Source organism: Schistocerca gregaria, chromosome 2 (assembly GCF_023897955.1).
Source record: "Schistocerca gregaria isolate iqSchGreg1 chromosome 2, iqSchGreg1.2, whole genome shotgun sequence".
Lineage (NCBI taxonomy): Eukaryota > Metazoa > Arthropoda > Insecta > Orthoptera > Acrididae > Schistocerca > Schistocerca gregaria.
Window position 1 is genome coordinate 658227248 of NC_064921.1, and position 20396 is coordinate 658247643.

The 20396-nt window shown below is 43.3% G+C and overlaps 1 protein-coding gene across 1 annotated transcript; it reads right to left on the reverse strand.

Moving 5' to 3' along the window:
* Positions 1–2353: 2353 nt before the first annotated feature.
* LOC126335924 (tetranectin-like) lies at positions 2354–19232 on the reverse strand. Its single transcript, XM_049999398.1, has 2 exons — positions 19055–19232; positions 2354–2517 (listed from the first exon to the last, which is right to left on the reverse strand). The coding sequence occupies exons 1-2, from the start codon at positions 19230–19232 to the stop codon at positions 2354–2356; spliced, it is 342 nt and encodes a 113-aa protein (XP_049855355.1).
* Positions 19233–20396: the final 1164 nt, after the last annotated feature.

Below are 20396 nucleotides of genomic sequence, written 5' to 3' on the forward strand. Positions count from 1 at the left end.
TGGGTTCAGGAGGGTAATACGGAACGCCATACTGGATCCCAACAGCCTCGTATCACTAGCAGTAGAGATGACAGGCATCTTATCCGCATCGCTGTAATGGATCGTGCAGCCACGTCTCGATCCCTGAGTCAACAGACGTTTGCAAGACAACAACCATCTGCGCCAACAGTTCGACGACGTTTTGCAGCAGCATGGACTATCAGCTCGGACACCATGTCTGCGGTTACCCTTGACGCTGCTTCACAGACCGGAGCGCCTGCGATGGTGTACTCAACGACGAACCTCGGAGCACGAATGGCAAAACGTCATTTTTACAGATGAATCCAGATTCTGTTTACAGCATCATGATAGTCGAATCCGTGTTTGGCGACATCGCGGTGAACACATATCGGAAGCGTGTATCGTCATCGCCATACTGGCGTATCACCCTGAGTGGTGCTATGGGCTTCCATTGGTTAGACGTGTCGGTCACCTCTTGTTCGCATTGACGGCAGTCTGAACAGTGGAAGTTACATTTCAGATGTGTTATGACCCCTGGCTCTACCCTTCATTCGATCCCTGTGAAACCCTACATTTCAGCAGGATAATGCACGACCGCATGTTGCCAGTCCTGTGCGGACCTTTATGGATATGTTCGACTGCTGCCCTGGCGAGCACATTCTCCAGATCTCTCATCAGTTGAAAACGTCTGGTCAATGGTGGCCGAGCAACTGGCTCGTCACAATACGCCAGTCACTACTCTTCATGAACTGTGGTATCTTGTTGAAGCTGCATGGGCAGCTGTACCTGTACACGCCATCCTAGCTCTGTTTGGCTCTATGTCCAGGCGTATCGAGGCCGTTATTACGGCCAGAGGTGGTTGTTCTGGGAATTGATTACTCAGAATCTATGCACCCAAATTGCGTGAAAATGTAATCACATGTCAGTTCTAGCATCATATACTTGTCCAGTAAATACCGGTTTATCACGTGCATTTCTTCTTCGTGTAGCAATTTTAATGGCCAGTAGTGTAATTTGTTATTCCCCAACTCAGTCATGAAACGTGCTGGCCGCTGTGGCCGAACAGTTCTAGGTGCTTCAGTCTGGAACCGCGCGACCGCTACGGTCGTAGGTTCGAATCCTCCTTCTGGCGTGGATGTGTGTGACGTCCTTAGGTTAGTTAAGTGTAAGTAGTTCCAGGTGACTGATGACCTCATATGTTAAGTCCCATAGGGTTCAGAGCCATTTGAACCCACAAAACGTGCAGGTTAATTCCCGTTGACATGGAATCATGAAATTTTCCAAGAAGCATAGTGCCACAATGTAACCAAAAGGGAAAAATCCGGACTTGGCTAATTTGTAACTATATCATACGAAAAAAACTGTTTTCATTTGTTACCAGACTGTTTTTCTGTCCCACTGTGTGTTAAGACACTTATTTTCAGGGATGGCAGACATATCAAATTGAAAGCTATAACACATACTAAGGTTCACAGCCCTTGGCGGGTATTACAAACGTTAGCGTGTAAGTCTGTGCAGTGGAAAGACACGGCCAATTATGTCACATATGCTGATACTTGCAAACTCTCTCATTAAAACTTTAGGGTATTTCCCATGATGTCGTATCATGAAATTTGGCAACTGTTTATTTCAAACATTATCGAAAGTCTTGGGGTACTTGGGACTGACCTCTTGCTAGTACCATTGTCTACAAAAGGAAAAAATTGTCGAGATCCTCTATTTTCAGTATGGATGAACGGTCAATATACAAGATTACGAGTGTATGGAACCATCTGTGGGCGAGTGCTACTAGCACCTGGTCAATTTTTATTTCAGTTACAGGCCCCACGTCTTGTGGATACTCAACATTTTAGCTTAATGAAGTGATTTCGCGTGTCTTTTCCATCCTTATGCGGTTGATCATCACTGATACTTCCGACAGTTTCCCTCAATTAACCGGCACCAGAGAAACGATTACCTCCCTGCCTCGAATACACCCGGTCCACGCAGAGCTACTAGCGACTGCGGCAGAGCTGTTAGTGACGGGAGAAGCGCATAACAGCTGTATAGTGTGCTTGAGCTTCCAAAGGAACGATTACGTTGCTCACCAAAGTACCCAAGCACACTACTAGAGGAGCTAAAACCAAATGATACAACGAATTCGTAAAGTAGTTAAGCATAAAATGAGAGTGGCTGCGCCCTACTGAGAAACATTTATTCACATTATTGTTGCACAAAACAATTCAGTCCTTCATTCGGCTTCATTGGTTTACTGAGATCTAGGGCAGTCCATACTTTCCATTACCTTAGTTTTGATATGCGGTAAGGATAGAAGGCTACCCCCTTAGGCCCAGTTTTCTGGAAGGACAACTCATTACATGGGCGCTATCTCGCAGATGAAAGGCAGTTCCAGGTCGCAGCGCATGTCGTAGAAGCTCCTGCAGGACAAAGCCAGGCAGTTTTCGGGGTTCCCACCGTCGTAGTTGTTTGGCTCGCCAGGATTCCACACTCGATACTCCATGTCTCTTTGGTGCCTGCCTGTCAAAAGAAAATGGGTGACTGAGGCAATAAATGTGTTCGGTTACTATACAAACGTTACAGTATTTTAAGTACACTACGAAAGAGGTGGAGCTCATCTGACAAATCATGAATATTTTCTCTGTAGCTGTCTCACACACACACACACACACACACACACACACACACACACACACACACAAGAAGGGAAGGAGAGGGAGAGAGAGAGAGAGAGAGAGAGAGAGAGAGAGAGAGAGAGAGAGAGAGAGGCAGCAGCAGACAAAAAAATTGTAACATGAGAAGGTTGAGAAAATTATTTAACATATTAGAATGAAAGTTCGTGAAACATCACGGAAGTCATAATAGTGAAGGAAGTATGGAAAAATAGTTTTTAGTAGTTACAAGAAATTTAACAGTCCTGAGTAGCAAACGGTACGCCGACGTACGACAGCTTTACCTGAAGTATGGGTAGCATAGGGTCTCTTTAGGGTTCCATGTCTCAATCTGTAAAAACGGGACCCTTATACGATCACTTTTTGGCCCAGCTGTCTACCTGATTGTCTGTCTGTCCTATTGTTAAGAGCCTTTTCTCTCAGCAACGGGTGGACGTTGTTGTTGTTGTTGTGGTCTTCAGTCCTGATGAGACTGGTTTGATGCAGCTCTCCAGCTCTCGGGTGGATGTATCAACTTCAAATTCATATCACAAATTAAGATTTATGGTCTCTTGGCAGTGTAAAAATTGTTAGCTTTTAAGTCAATGCAATGAAAGATACGGCCATTTATGTCATATTTTTGGTACTCCAAAACTCACTCATAAAAACCTGTAGGGTGATTCCCGTTGACTTACAGTCATCAAATTTGCCAAGTAGTAGGATTTCACAGTACAAGTAAAGAAAAAATTCCGAAAATTATTGGCTTCCAATTCTACAACACGGAAAATATTTTCTGTCATTTTTCATCCACCTGTGTGTTTGTCTGTTGAACAGACTGGTGTGTCAGTTTCAAAGTTGTGTCACATACCGAAGTCTGTGATACCTTGGTGGTGTAAAACGGTTAATTATCTAAGTAAATTCAGTCAAAATAGTCGACCATTTATGTCACGTATTTCGAAACTCGCAAACCCACGCCACAAAATCTATACGATACGTCCCGTTCACCTGGAATCAAAAATCTAGCAAGAAGTAGGGTTTCACAATATAGATAAAGGAATAAAATCCGACAATTATTGATTTGTAATACTATATTGTTTTGTCAATTTTTATCTCTCTGTATGCTGGTCTGTCTGTCTCCTAAGACCCCTTTTCCTCGTGAACAGTTTGGCGTATCAAATTCAAATTTATTTCACTTACTAAGGTATATGTTCCCTTGGCGGTTTAAAATATTTACGATTCTATGTCATCGCAAACAAAAGATTCGGCCATTTATGTCACATATTTTGATACTCGCTAACTTACTCAACAAAACCTATTGGCACTTCCCGTTGACGAAGACTCATTAAATTTGGCAGAAAGCAAAGGCTCAAATTACAACTAACGTAAAAAAATTGAAAATTATTAAATTCAAATTATATCACATAAGAAACAACTTTTTGCCATTAGAGCATACGCGTGCATTCATAAACTGTCAAAAGCATAACAGACGCACGTTACTACATACACACACGTTTTAGCAAGTAAGTAGAACATATTTTTTAATATATATGAAGTCATGTGAAAACGGAAACAACTGGATACACAGTAATTTGGCACATACATTTCCTTGTGCCTTGTGCCATTCACAACAGAGCACATATTTGAAACTAGCGGTGCCGTGACTCCATTGATGTGCTCTGGTGTGAATGGCATAAACAAATGTATGTGGTGAATAACTGTGTAAAGTTTTTTTGAGCATGGTTGCTTGGTTCAATGACCGTTTATAAATTGAAATTGAGACAAATGAGCCCTTGGTCACAATTGTTTAGCCTTATTAACCTGGTTTTAACACTTTTAAGAGTGCCTTCATTAGAATTTAGACATTTAAAGTGGTCAATGACATAATTACAAATTTATGGGCAAACAATTTTTTATATATAAAAATTCGACATACTGACTAACAATACAAGACAGAGGATGTCTTTTCCCCATAATTTTTGTAATCATGTTATAGACCACTTTAAATGTCTAAATTCTGATGAAGGCACTCTCAGAAGTGTTGAAACCTGGTTAATAAGACAAAAAATTGTGACCAAAGGCTCATTTGTTTCACTTTTAACTGTGTAAAAAGTTGTTTTAGTTTTAACATGCAGATACGTCACTTGGTTGCTTGATTTGTGGGGGGAGGGGGGGGGGGGGGACCAAACAACGAAAACAACGAAATCATCGGACCCATGCGTCAGTTCTCTACCCATCAGTTTTCGAATCTGATACGTACCTTCCAATTCATGAAACAGTATACCTTTACTACTACTTCAGGATCTGAAGATGGTAACACTGATTACCGAAAGCGGTTAACGAGAATAGCGGTTGTTATTAGCGATCTCGGCAAAGAAATACAGCTTCTCTAATCCAAGTTGTTTACTTGAATCGACTGAAGTGGTATACCTATGGGCTAGTGGCCTACTATCTGTGTACTTGTATATGGTTAGTTTGAGGATGATCTGCAATGTATGAGGAACTGATGGAATCTTCCCCAGCCATGATCTCTAAAGAGGCATTTTATTGCGTGAACGATTTCGACAAAGCTATGCTATCATCATCTGATCGTAGGCTTTAAATTTTTTACGACATATTCACCATCAGCGTTTCAAGTATCTTCACATTGATTATACGCTTCCCACGAGCATGAAGATCACTGTACATCGGCATGCCAAATGTAAAAGTAGTGTGTGTCATCGTAACGTAACTATACTGCGCCGATTACAAGTGTTCATGCCCACCATCAATTGGCAACTTATACAGACATACACACTCACTCATAAAGAGTGAGTCAAGTGGAGAGATACAGTCTTTGAGACGCGATAGTGTTAGTGATTCTGAACAACAAACTTGATATGGACATCTGCTCTATTGCGAATGGTTTCCGAGAGCTCCATGCTTGTGACACTTTGTCGGTCAGTACAGGGATGGTTATTGTTGTTTGTGAATGACGCTGGATTTGTCGTTCCAAGATGTCCCATATGTGCCAGACTGGGGATGTATCTGGCGTCAAGTAGATCAAGACAACATGTCGACCGTTTGGAGAGCGTGTTGGGTTCCAACAGTGGTATCTGGACGAGCATTATCCTGTTGGAAAACATCCCCAGGAATGCTGTTCAAGAAAGGCAACGCAACTGGTCAAATTCAATTTTGCAGTCAAGTGCGCGCGATAACCACAAGATTGCGTCTGCTGTTGTACAAAACCACACCCCAGATCATAATTCCAAGTGTAAGTCCGCTGTGTTTTGCACACAGTGTGTTGGTTGGAGGCCCTAAACTGGCCTTTTTTTGTAATCAATACACGAGCGTCACTGGCACTGAGACAGAACCAGCTTTCATCAGAAAACATAACAGACCTCCACCTTGGCCTCCAATGTGCTCTGCTTTCACACCACTCAAGTCGCAAACGGCGATGGTTTGGCGTCCGTGGAATGCACGCTACAGGGTGTCTGTCTTTGGGCTATCTTCGAAGTAACCGATTTGTAATATAGCTTTGAGTCACTGTGCTGCTACCTACTGCTCAAATTGCTGCTGCAGATGCAGTACGATGCACCAGAGCCATACGCTGAACAGTGGTCTTCCCTCTCGATAGTGCCACTTGGCAGTCCTGAGCCCGGTCTCCTTGCGACCGTACGTTGTTGTGAAAACCACTTCCAGCAGACATGTACAGTGGTAGGAATGTATCCACAATCCTGCCAAGTCTTTTTGCACTGACATGACCTAGTTCAAACTCAGTGAGGTGTTGATAAGGGCGTCTTTGTCGCCTCAAAGGCGTTTTGACTAACATCAACTCAGCACGTCCAATCTCGAAGGTAAATAATACAACTGTTAAGGCGTTTATTTAAAAGGTATCCCATTTGCATCCTCACAGTGGTGTAAATACAGCCCCTTTGAAGCGATTAGCAGGAAATTAGAGATGTAAAAATGTAAGTAGGCTGTCTAGGTTTTTATACTGGTAACGCCACGTAGCGCTCTGTATGAAAAATCACTGGCTGTGCTGTGTGCAGTCTGTGGCTACTTTGCATTGTTGTCTGCCATTGTAGTGTTGGGCAGCTGGATGTTAACAGCGCGTAGCGTTGCGCAGTTGGAGGTGAGCCGCCAGCAGTGCTGGATGTGGGGAGAGAGATGGCGGAGTTTTGAAATTTGTAAGACTGGATGTCATGAACTGCTATATACATTATGACTTTTGAACACTATTGAGGTAAATACATTGTTTGTTCTCTATTAAAATCTTTCATTTGCTAACTGTGCCTATCAGTAGTTAGTGCCTTCAGTAGTTTGAATCTTTTATTTAGCTGGCAGTAGTGGCGCTCGCTGTATAGCAGTAGTTCAAGTAACGAAGATTTTTGTGAGGTAAGTGATTTGTGGGAGGTATAGGGCCATTCTTTTGTAGGGACTATTGAAAGTCAGATTGCGTTGCGCTAAAATATATTGTGTGTCAGCTTAAGCACAGTCGTGTATAATTTTTCTAAGGGGACGTTTCAAATACTCTCCTGCCGACTTTATGTCTCATAATTCATTCTTGGTGCTGCGACTTCTCTTCCGCCGGTGTATTTTATCTCTGACGTCAACAACAGGTCTACAGAGTACATTATAGCCTTAACACACAACAGACAGAAGTCCGCAATAGCGACACACATGCACAAAACATAACACCATTTGGGAAAGAAGTCCAAAATATCATAGTACCCCATTGAGTAAATAAAGAGCATAATATGGTGCTTTGGAGCGGACGAGGTTCTCTCTGGATTCGGGCGGTTAGTTGAAATGGTAAAGTCTTTCATGCGAGACGAAGGCGGAGCTCACTATCCGTAGCATCGTCGACAGGACAGACTGTAAGCGTTTGCAGGTCTGTTTACTTTGCAAAAGAATAATGATAGTTTACAGCTACAGTACTGATTGTTGCTAGGTCTACCTTCCTGTGTCTGCCCTGCACTCTTTTAGACTGACGCCCCTTCTGTAGTTTCCCGAGACCCTCTAACCTAAGAAACTGCCTAAGACCCCTCTACACGGCCCCCGCTACACGTGTAGTCGAATCCTGTGTGTAGTGGCCGCCCGACCGAAGTGAAATTCTAAAGCCCACCACGTTATGGCGCAAGTCAAAGAATCTGCAGCTTACACGATCGCAGAACCGTCTGAGCTCATGATTCATATCCTCCACTCGGAACAGTACATGAGTATTAAAAGGGAAAAAAAAGTTTCAAATGTGTGAATTCCTAAGGGACCAAACTGCTGAGGTCATCGGCCCATAGTCTTACACGCTACTTTAACTTACGCTAAGAACAACACATACACCCATGCCCGAGGGAGGACTCGAACCTCCGGCGGGAGAGGCCGCGCAGTCCGCGACATGGCGCCTGAAACCGCGCGGCCGACTAAAAGGAATCCACTAAGCATTCGTTACAGAATAATAATAATCACACAGATCTAAAGGGCGAAAATTCAACTAAATACTCAGGCATTGCACTTACGAATACGTTATATTTGTGTGATCTCATAGATATTTTTAGGGGGGACCAAACAATATACTGCGATGTATTGGCAGAACACTTCCAAAATGCAAGAGGTCTATTAACGAGACTGCTTAAGCTGCAGTTGTCGTCCTCTTATGGAGTACTGCTGTGCGTTGTGTAATCCGCATAAGATAGGATTGACGGAGGACATCGAAAGGTCAAAGAGCGGCTGCTCGTTCCATATTACAGCGAAATAAAGAGGGAATGCCGAGGATACGATAGGCGAAGTGGGGCGGCAATCAATAAAACAGAGGCTCCCATTGCGGCAGGATCTTCTCATTAAGTTTCAGTCACTATTTTTCCCCTCGAAGTGTCAAAATATTTTTTGCCGCCTACGTTCATAGGGACATATGATCATCATAATAAAATAACAGAAATCAGAGCTCGCATGGAAGGATTTGTGCGTTCGTTTGTCCCATGCGCTGTTTGATAGTGGAACGGTAGAGAAAAACTTGATGGTGATTCGATGAACCCACTGCCAGGCACTTAACTGTGTATTGCTGAGTAATCATTGACACTAGATGAATGTAGATTATAAATAAATACACACTGTAAAAAAGTATATCATACTCTGTAGAAGACCTATAGCATTACCTCTCTAAAGAATATCTTTTTAACTGTTTGTTTACGTAAGTTTGCTATTTCGATGTACATTGTGAACAGATAATTATGTGGTGTTTCATGTGTGCCAATCTCTGCACAAATGGACCCAAGAAAATTGTAAGTAAAAGTTCTACAAAATTTCACCGTGAGTAAATATAAATATCGGCAATCTCCTACAATCTGCGAGTTTTTATACATTGCAGTATAGACAACAGAAGGATGAAGACCATAACACTTTTAAAAAAATCAGAAAAATGGTGTTGTACACAGAGAAAAACACACCTGAAAATGTAAATTACTTCCTGAAACGCTTGCTGGGAAATATTAATACCCAAGTGCCGCCGTGATTAAAGTATACCGCGCATGGTAAAATGGCGCCATCGAAAACCAGCGCTGGGGAATTGTGGAGCACCACGGCCCATAGACAACAGGGGCGTCAAGGGGAGAATAGACTCCCAACTCTTGAGCAACTGTCCGCCCACACGAACCAAGGGGTTATGTCTGTTGTTTATCGCCGACGAAGGCTCGCTAACACTGGCACTGAACGTCCACTAAGTGGTGATAGGTGGCCTTATTAGATACATCACGTTTTATGCTCCATCGGACACATGGCCGCTGGCGAGTAGAGCGTGGGGTGTTTTCGTGGCATTCCCAGGTTATATTGGTATTCCAGAAGGCACAATGGATCAACAAAAGTACGCACCCATTCTTGGGGACCATATCCACAAATAAAAGCTGTTTACTTTTGCTCGGCACAATGACATTTTTATCAGGAGCAGAATTGAAGCGTATCCCCTGGCATCAAACTCCACGGATTTGAACCTAATCGAGAAGCTGTGGGACCACATCGATCGCTCTGTACGTGCCATGGATCCTCAGCCGAGAAACTTACCGCAGTTGTGCACATCACTTGAGTGGGCATGGTTCCACATTCTTGCCAGCACCTCATGGAATCTCTTCTTGCACATATCGCAAAGACCCCCCTCTACAAAACGTGGTTAATCATACTTTTCACAGGTTGCAACATTGTGACTGGTCAGTGTATAAAAGAAACGCAAATCCCATTGAAACATTCAGATGACACGTTGAGTTACCCACAGAGTATGTTACCAGGTTAGCCGGCCGCGGTGGCCGTGCGGTTCTAGGCGCTTCAGTCCGGAGCCGCGCTGCTGCTACGGTCGCAGGTTCGAATCCTGCCTCGGCAATGTGTGTGTGATGTCCTTAGGTTAGTTAGGTTTAAGTAGTTCCAAGTTCTAGGGGACTGATGACCACAGCAGTTGAGTCCCATAGTGCTCATAGCCATTTGTTACCAGCTTCTACAGGATTCCCAGACTTTGCATATAAAATACATGATCAAAAGCATCTGGACCCTTAATAGTGGACCTTAATCTAGGTGTCTGATTCGTCTTTATGACTGGTTCGATTCTGCTGGAGACACTTTTAATGTTGTGTCTGAACGTCTCGGAAGGAGTGGCAGGCCTTTCCTCCTCAAAGGCCAAAACAAGGGTAGGTAGTCATGTTCGATGCCGGAGGCTGCAACGTTGTCGACCTTCTCACACATCCGACAGGCGTTCCATTGTTTCAGGTCGGGTTTCTGGCCAGAGCAGTACAATTCAAGAGTGTTATTGTTCTCACGACGCTGCTTTACAATAAGGGGCATTTTCATTCTGACAAAAAGAACAATTGTCACCAAATTGTTCCTATACTGCACACTATACAGTAAAATGTCTTTATATCTTTCCACATTTAGCGCTTTCTTAAGAGCGATAAACATCCACATACCGTCGCCTCCTCTGTAGTTCTCTATTGTCATTAAACATTATGGCGGGTAAAGTTCTCTAGATATTTGTCAAATCCAAACAATTCCATGGGACTGCCAAAAGGTACAGAGTATTTCCTCGCTCCAGATCATTTGTTTCCAGTGTCTACTATCACGTGGCGTCACGACAAGCGTCTCTTAGCACTGACTGCAGAAATGGGTGGCTTAAGGAGTTGCTCGACCGTTGTACCACATTCCTTCCAACTACCTGCGCACTGCTGCCAGCACTTTGAAACTCGCCAGTGATTTGAGGTGTTCCTTTGCAACCACCCACTTGCATTGTTGTGTGGTCCTTGAGTCACTACATGAGGTCTGAACGGTATTGTTTTAGCTGTGGTTGTTCGTTCGCGTTTCCGCTGCACAGTTGCATCACCAGCGGTCGACTCGGGCAGCATCAGAAGGGCTGAAATGCCAGGGGTGAGAAAGTTACTCAGGTGTAACCTAATGAGTAGTACAAGTTCGAAGTCAGTGAGCTGTCTCGTGCTGCCTGCTCTGCTGTTCCTGCCTATCTACTATCAAGATAGCACTCACCACTCCTTTTATACTGGCGGTTGCACCTCTACTGATATCTAGTAGTCAGTTCCCTTTCACATCACATGTTGTACCCTCACACGTACATGGCGTACTCAAGTTCCCACGGCTTACAGTAATCGACAGACCGCCCTGACCATTTATCAGCTCCTTGCCTCCAGCTGGCCCCGTTAGACTCTCGAGAGATTCCACAGTTAAGTACCTACTGATAACTTTGGTTAATGGTCCGTCCCACGTTGTCCACTCTGCAGTTGCGTGTCAAAACATAGATTCAGAGACAGCTTGCTTAGTTTGATACTACCGGCGGGACTGCTACAGATAGCTAAGGATCTCAACTACTATTCCTATGCTGATACAGGAAAAAGAAGAGGGAAAAATCGTGTTTTTAATTCCATAAAATACGAGTTATTTCTCCAAACTGATTGAGCTACTTCGCTCTTATCGTGTGTGGGAGCTAAATTTGAAGTGAGTTTTGGAACATGTTGTCAAGTTAACAGCCGATACTTTTCAGTATAGATGACTAAGGCTACCACTGTACTCCGATCCACGAACGATGACTATTCGCGCATGTCACGAGGCACGGACGTGGATTGCATTGTTGCCGATTCCAAGCGACAGTTGCGTACGCGCAAGTCGCTGCTTTGAACCTGAAGAGAGCGTGTTTCCTGTAAATTATGCCCCTCGTTCTCTTACATTTGAAATGGAAATTCACTAAGCAGCTCGCTACGAACACGTTTAATATTTGCCTTAGTTACAACATTCACTGCAGAGCGCTCACAACAATACTGAGTGCTCATTGGCTGTCGGAGAGTGCGTGACGAAGTTCGCAGAACAAGCCTAGACTCGACCGCCATCATTCGTGACTCCAGTTGTAATGATTGTTCCTCTCGCCTCATTGGTACAGTTAAGAACTAATGTTAAACTTGAATCACGCCATGCCATACCTGAATTTCGATTTATTTGGCCACCAACCACGTTAGTATTGTAGCATGTCCGTAGCTCGTGGTCTAGTGGCTAACATTGCTGCCTCTGGATCACGGGGTCCTGGGCTAGATTCCTGGCCGGGTCGTGGATTTCCTCAGCTCGAGATCTGGGTGTTTGTGTTGTCCGCATCATTTCATCACCATTCGTGAAAGTGGCGAGTTTAGACTGTGTAAAGATTAGGAATTTGTACGGGCTCTGACAAACCGCGCAGTTCAGCGCCCCACAAACCAAATATCACTAATGTTGTAGCATGAAAAGTATTTATTGAGATCAGTGATATGCTTAGTCCAAAAGTTCTGTAAAATACTGCACTGTGGGCTATGCAATGACCTGTGGTCACAAGTTCCCGTTTCCTTTTTAGCTATCGAACTAATTCCTATTTAAGTTAAAGCAATAGGGTATAATTATCAAATATCTGACTGATGCCTAAGTGTACAGTAAAACGTTCTTTTCAGATAGATAAAGACCTAGTTATTTTGATTTCCTTAGCCATCTTACGGATCTGCTATTAAAAACAATTATTATTGTTTTCTCCGTCTTAAGATTAAGCAATTAACTAAACGCGTTTCGCTTTTATTTACAGAAAAGCATCTTCTGTGGTCATTCTGATAAAATGGATACGTATGTCTGCACTTTTGTTTTTGGTTTTGGGTTAAAAACCGCATTTTTATAAAGATTATGTGCAATTTTATTCCAGAGTTTGTGCCTCTTGTTCACATATTCTATAAACAAATGGTACATTACACAAATCCACCAAGTTTCTTCCGAAGTCAACCTTCGGTAACAAAGAAGGCAGAAGCAGTGGTTTGCAGAATATGTATAAGTAAATTGCACGCCAGATTTACAAATGAATTGTTGGGTTGGCAGAAGAGCCAACACCGTGTTACTAGTGGAGGCCGAAATACACGCGTTTTTAACTCACGCAGGCTGGCGTGATGAGGGAAGAATTATACTGGCGTGAGGTCTCAAACAAGACAAGGAATGAGAATTCAGAAAGCGGACGTAATAAGTTTGATACTTAACTATAATCCATTAATGATGAACGTCGCTCTTGACGGTACATGATCCACAATATTATCTTTTCTGAATAGTAACTGAATATGGCGCCTTGCTAGGTCGTAGCAAATGACGTAGCTGAAGGCTATGCTAAACTGTCGTCTCGGCAAATGAGAGCGTATGTAGACAGTGAACCATCGCTAGCAAAGTCGGCTGGACAACTGGGGTGAGTGCTAGTGAGTCTCTAGACTAGACCTGCCGTGTGGCGGCGCTCAGTCTGCAATCACTGATAGTGGCGACACGCGGGTCCGACGTATACTAACGGACCGCAGCCGATTTAAAGGCTACCACCTAGCAAGTGTGGTGTCTGGCGGTGACACCACAGGAAATACTGTCTTTAATCTATAACAATTGAATATGTACAAATATATGTTCAATTTTTGCAGAACGACCACAAATTAAGCTTTGTAAATAAAAGTAAAAAGGTTCTGTGTAAAATTCTCTTTAATTAAGTCCAATAATCTTAAGGCGAAGAACGCAATAGTAATTTAAGAAATTATTTATTGTGCAATTCTTGAATCTCAGAGAATATAGTTCCAGCACTAGAAATGATAACAAACTTTGCTGGTTTTCTGTGCTGCGTTCTGAGGTTTACACGTCAAGGATCAACCAGTACACGTTATATGTGGGATGGAACGATTATAAGTGCAACATATCGCTATTGGTGACTGAGGAAGCTGTACTGAACAACTTTCATCAGTATTTACGTCATTTACAGATTAATAACTACAGCCATTAAAAGTATGTTCCTTGGGTTAGTAACTACCTGTAAGTACAAGAGCAAACCATTAACCCTTATTTTCCCTTGAGTAGCAGTTCGGGTGTTGAAGTGTGGATGTGTGGACGCAAAACGGATAGTCTGTACTGACAGTCGTTGCCCACTATGTAGTGGAGTATGACTGTGAAGAAAACACTGACTGCGCAGGAAACATCAGGTCCTAAAAGTTGTGACATTTTTATTTGAAGACTGTTCGACATACAGAGCACAGTGCTAAGTGTACATATTAAGGTACTACATATAACAATGTCTACGCTTACACCGGTCACTCCTATAACGCCCATACAACAGCAGTACTACGCTACTTCGGATGAGATGTTTCGAGTAGCCGATGGAGCCACTCAAGAAGTATATAATATGCGAACCTGTATCAATAACAAAGTCACCTTCAACAGCTTCATCTGTGAAGCCATTTAGGTAGAACTCATATTTCGGCTCGAGGAGGCTCAGTATAGCCTCACAACGGCGCCACGTGTCAATGACAGAGAGCGTAGCGTTCTCGGAACGGCACACCTAGCCTGCCTCTGCATACATTTTTTTTCTCCTTGTGCACCCTGTAGAAGCGGCTGGCATCGTCCAGCCAGACATAGGTAGGTGGCACGCCAACCGAAAGCTTGCGCTCGCAAACGAATGGCGCTGGATTCTCGCAATTCACGTCGTTAGATAATCCGATAATGTTGAAGTCGACACAGTCCTCCTTGCCTCCATAATTGTCGGGCTGATTAGGCTGCCATGGAAGATACGACACCGGACGACCTGGAGCAGTACAGGAGTTTCATTAAGAAACAACGTTAGGTTAGCCATAGTGAACACAGATCGCAGTAGAAGTCGTGCGGCAGCTATTACAAAAGAACCAGACGAAAGACCTTGGGCGCAGTGGAGTAGCAAAATAACATTAGGATAGCTGACGTATGTTACAGTAGATCCACACTTCGCTTGTGTTTTCTTGAGATTGTTTGGAGAAGAAATAAAACTACTATGATAAAAATGCTAGATTTTTGAAAAGCGGCTGTAGAAGAACTACATATCCTGACGTCTGTAGCGACCAGGATTAGCGATCGCTAAGGCAGGTGGACAGGTTGGCGGCTAATGAAACGGCTTCTAGCGGTACAAGGCTGCTGACTCACCTCGACTCTTGGACTGGCGTGAAATTCCCTTCGTCGCTAGCACTTGCCGATTACACTTGACAAGTATCTGCTCTCACGTAGTATGAAACAGGTTTTAAATACGACGCGCACATCACCGATGCAACACATCTAAAACGGCCTTAGGCCGAAATGGGACAGTAATGTCATTATATATCGCCAATTTCGGCCTTCGGAAGTTGGAAATATATATATATATATATATATATATATATATATATATATATATATATATATATATATATATATATATATATATATATATATATATATATAACTGTACAATAAAAGCATCCTGCAAAATACGACAGTCTACCATGTTTTCTAACATGGTTTCATCATTCAAAATCAGAAGTAACGTACGGCATGACTTCATCAGTAATTTTCCCGTCATTGTTTTCTGATAGGTAGTATCATTCAATTACAGAATGGGAGAGAAACTGAGCGGCTTTAATGCTCTTCAGTCGTAAGATTATGTATAGTCAAGTTTCTGAATCTACAAAAACAGAACACATCTTGACCTATGTTAGTCCTTGGATTTGTGTCACACTAAACACACTTAATATATTTTGTCTTTTCCAATATTTCTTATTCCTTAACAATATTATGTGTGAGCAATGTTCAACACAGATAGAGCAAACGCTCAAATATCGGCCATTTCCTTGACGAAAAGTTCTTGGTTTTCCAAAATGGTGGCAGTAATGACACACCACGAAGTTCTCATGGGCGTCATGCTTATTACACCTGCACAGATTCTATTGCTGTACAAATTACACGGACAGTGCGAAAATTGTAGTATGTGCCACGTTGTTATGTCATACAACGCAGGCCATCCTAGGAGCACCGAGAGAGAAGTCCGCGTTAACAGCCAGCGCAGCGTCGGCGAGAGAACTGTAGCAGAGCATAGTATCATGTGAAACGTCAGACTCTTCAGAGTGGTCTATTTTAAACACTCCCTGACATCAACAGCCGCGTCCGTGTGACAGTTTACTGGCGCCTCCTGTCGCCCGTTACTCGAGTTCTCAGCATCGATGACCATACTTTATGAACCTCACTATCTTCCAGCAAAGTGTTGAGATGGTACATTTACTATCATATTTACAGTAGTTGGGTTGCTGCCTCTTTCACCAGGCTAAGGAACAACAAGGTTTAGTCTGACTATTACGTGTGGGAGTTTGTGCTCCATTCTCTGTATGGCTGTGTGTTGGGTCGGCTTGGGTTGTTTTGGGGAAGGAGACCGACAGCGAGGTCATCGGTCTCATCGGATTAGGGAAGAACAGCGAAGGAAGTCAGCTGTGCCCTTTGAAAGGATCCATCCCGGCATTTGCCTGAAGCGATTTAGGGAAATCACGGAAAACCTAAATCAGGATGGCCGGACGCGGGATTGAACCGTCGTCCTCCCGAATGGCCGTGCCTCGCATGCTGTCCACCGCAGGGTGCGCTCTCGGCGTGTACATGTAACGTGGAATTGCATACCGCACTTAGTTGCTAACCTTAGTCCCCAGTGACAAGTTTCGCATGGATCCTTATTTTCTACATTCCTTTATTATCCTTTTTCAATAGGTGCTGGATGAGCACATGAATTTTACTGTTCTGAAAATCAAATGTATGTACTTAACTTAGTTTGTGCTCGACCGCTGCTGATTTCTTTATGTGTCCCTAGCCCCTACACTTATGGTTCGGGTCGTAAATTTTCGGGATATGACCCCGGATTTGTCCGCTGCAACATTGGCCAAGTTCATAGTGGTTGCCTATATTTGGCTGTTTGGTAAAGGTTCAGTATATCCTTGGCTGAGAAAAAATACTTTTGTCTTCACTAGTGATCAGAAGATGGCTTTCACGTCGCATTTTCCAAGTATCTTCATGATGCTGACTGAGCCTAGTATCACGTAGAATGTTGTTTATTAGATCCAGAATCTGGAAGACCCTACCACATACAGCAAGATGGAGATAGTACCTCTCCTATGCACATAAATATAGAAGCATTCGCAAAATCTCAACACTTGATCAGGTGTTGGTGAGTATCAAACTCGTCGAAACGTCACGGTGAAAACTAAATCTGGGTGGTCGTACGGAAGCTTTAACAGTACTCCTTGCGATTATAAGTCCAGTGTCGTAACCACTGCACCATCTCGTCTGTTCTCAGTTATGTGAGAATTGCTATTTCAGTGGTATATGTAAAAGCTCACTCTACGAATGTTTGATAGGATTCTTATTACCAACGAAATATGTATATATATACGAATGCACAAGTACATTACTGGCCATTAAAATTCCTACACCACGAAGATGACGTGCTACAGACGCGAAATTTAACCGAGAGGAAAAAGATGCTGTGATATGCAAATGATTAGCTTTTCAGAGCAGTCACACAAGATTGGCGCCGGTGGCGACATATACAACATGCTGACATGAAGAAAGTTTCCAAGCGATTTCTCATACACAAACAGCAGTTCACCGGCGTTCCTTGGTAAAACGTTGTTCTGATACCTCGTGTAAGGAGGAGAAGTGCGTACCATCACGTTTCCGACTTTGATAAAGGTCGGATTGTAGCCTATCGTGGTTGCGGTTTATCGTATCGCGACACCGCTGCTCGCGTTGGTCGAGATCCAATGACTGTTAGCAGAATATGGAATCGGTGGGTTCAGGAGGGTAATACGGAACACCATGCCGGATCCCAACGGCCTCGTATCACTATCAGTCGAGATGACAGGCATCTTATCCGCATGGATGTAACGGATCGTGCAGCCACGTCTCGATCACTGAGTCAACATGTGGGGACGTTTGCAAGACAACAACCATCTGCACGAACAGTTCGACGACGTTTGCAGCAGCATGGACTATCAGCTCGGAGACCATGGCAGCGGTTACACTTGACGCTGCATCATAGACAGGAGTGCCTGTGATGGTGTACTGAACGACGAACCAGGGTGCACGAATGGCAAAACGTCATTTTTTCGGATGAATCCAGGTTCTATTTACAGCATCATGATGGTAGCATCCGTGTTTGGCGACATGGACGTGAACGCACATTAGATGTGAGTGATCGTCATCGCAATACTGGCGTATCACCCTGCGTGATGGTATGTGGTGCCATTTGTTACACGTGTCGGTCACCTCTTCTTCGCATTGACGGCACTTTGAATAGCGGACGTTACAATTCAGATGTGTTACGACTCGTAGCTCTACCCTTAATTCGATCCCTGCGAAACCCTACATTTCAGCAGGATAATGCACGACCGCATTTTGCAGGTCCTGTAAGGGCCTTTCTGGATACAGAAAATGTTCCACTGCCGCCATGGCCAACACATTCTCCAGATCTCTCACCAATTGAAAACATCTGCTCAATGGTGGCCGAGCAACTGGCTCGTCACAATACGCCAGTCACTATTCTTGATGAACTGTGGTATCGTGTTGAAGCTGCATGGGCAGCTGTACCTGTACACGCCATCCAGGCTCTGTTTGACTCAATGTCCAAGCGTTTCAAGGCCGTTATTACGGCCAGAGGTTGTTGTTCTGGGTACTGATTTCTAAGGATCTATGCACCCAAATTGCGTGAAAATGTAATCACATGTCAGTTGTAGTATAATATATTTGTCCAATGAATACCCGTTTATAATCTGCATTTCTTCTTGGTGTAGCAATATTAATGGCCTGTAGTGTATCCGACAATGTGATGGGATCTTCAAGCATCCTACAGACATCTCTCCAGATGTTCCATGGAATATAGCACATTTTATGTATCGTTTTATGTTACCTGAATTTGAAGAGATCTTATTGTAAGAAAATGTATCTCCTCTCATTCAAAGTAAAACAGAGGAAAAACTTAAAACCAATCAAGGAAAGATAAGTGTACACAAAGGTAAACAATGACTGTGACCTACAGGATTTTAAACAGCATCCCTAATTATTGAACTGGAACATTGCAGAAGCCAAAACACTGTAGGTGACTTTACCATATATATCCAGGAATATACCCTCACTGACTTGATCTGTGACTCCAATGTTGGCGTACCATATCCCCTGCACACTGGAGAAGATGCGCCTCAGCCCATTGAAGGCATACTGGTCTGGTGGCACTGCCAGCTGTGCTCCCTCGTCCTCGCAGGTCTTCTTGGCCGCCGGCCACGTCATGAATATACGGGACAGCCTGATGAGTGCGTAACCTGGTACGTAGCGGTAGCCCCTCGGAGTGTCCAGCACCTTAGCTGGAACATCATAGTTCAATATCGATGCATTTCACCCTATGTCCGATACGCATCATTGTGGTGGAAGACACCGGTAAATGGTAGTCGTACTGCACAGCTCACATCATTAACGAGTATTGGTACTGAAGATGCCACGATATTATAGCCTTACAGTTTATAAAGCAGTAGACGATATTGCTATTAACATCAGTGTTGTGTGGAGGAGTTCTGAACTTTACTACTAGCGACAGTGATACCATGCACCATGGGAACCGCTGGGTAACGGTAGCACTCATCCGTGGACCTAAAGTTGACAGTTCCAGGGCTAGTTTTAACAGCCTAGACGTCATCGCTTATCGGACATTTCACATCGCAGAAGTCTACAATATAGATATGGGTAAATCATATTACCTGCCGTCCATCGTTCTGAGGATCAAGAATCATCGTAAAATAAATGAATCTGAAGTTCTCATAGTTCGCTTTCGTTTCCTCACCGCCCAGCAGCGTGGTATTACAGTAAGTATCCCAGGATGTATCCAGTATCAATCATGTGTTTAAGAATGCAAATGAATTCACTGCAGAGATAAAAGAGGGCCATATCCCTGACAATCTTAGGCTCTGCTACTTAGATGAAACTATCTGTACGTAAATTTTCCTGTTCTGGAACCCATTGAGAAACTAAAGAAAGTCCTATTACACCACTGAGAACTAAGGATGCTAGAGGTCACTAAACTGAATGAATTACTGTCATTTATGTTTTCTCAAAATCACTTCACATGCAACACTTCATTTCGCAAACAATAAAATGGATTAGTTATGTGATGTTGTCTTGCTAGTGAACTGGCCAATATCTTTACGGATCAACCAGAAAATTAGTAACTAAACAATGAGTCAGAAATTGAAGGGAAATATATTACATATGCATATGGTACAAGTTTGATCGACGTTACACATTTGACGGAAATCGAGAAGAGGTTTAAGTATTGCACCGGATGTTAAATAAACAACACCCCTACATGAAATTTACTAGTGAAAATGATGCAGAAGGGTGGATATCCATATCAGGTTGTAATTATTATTTGAATATTTTGGTGGAGCCAACAACAACAGA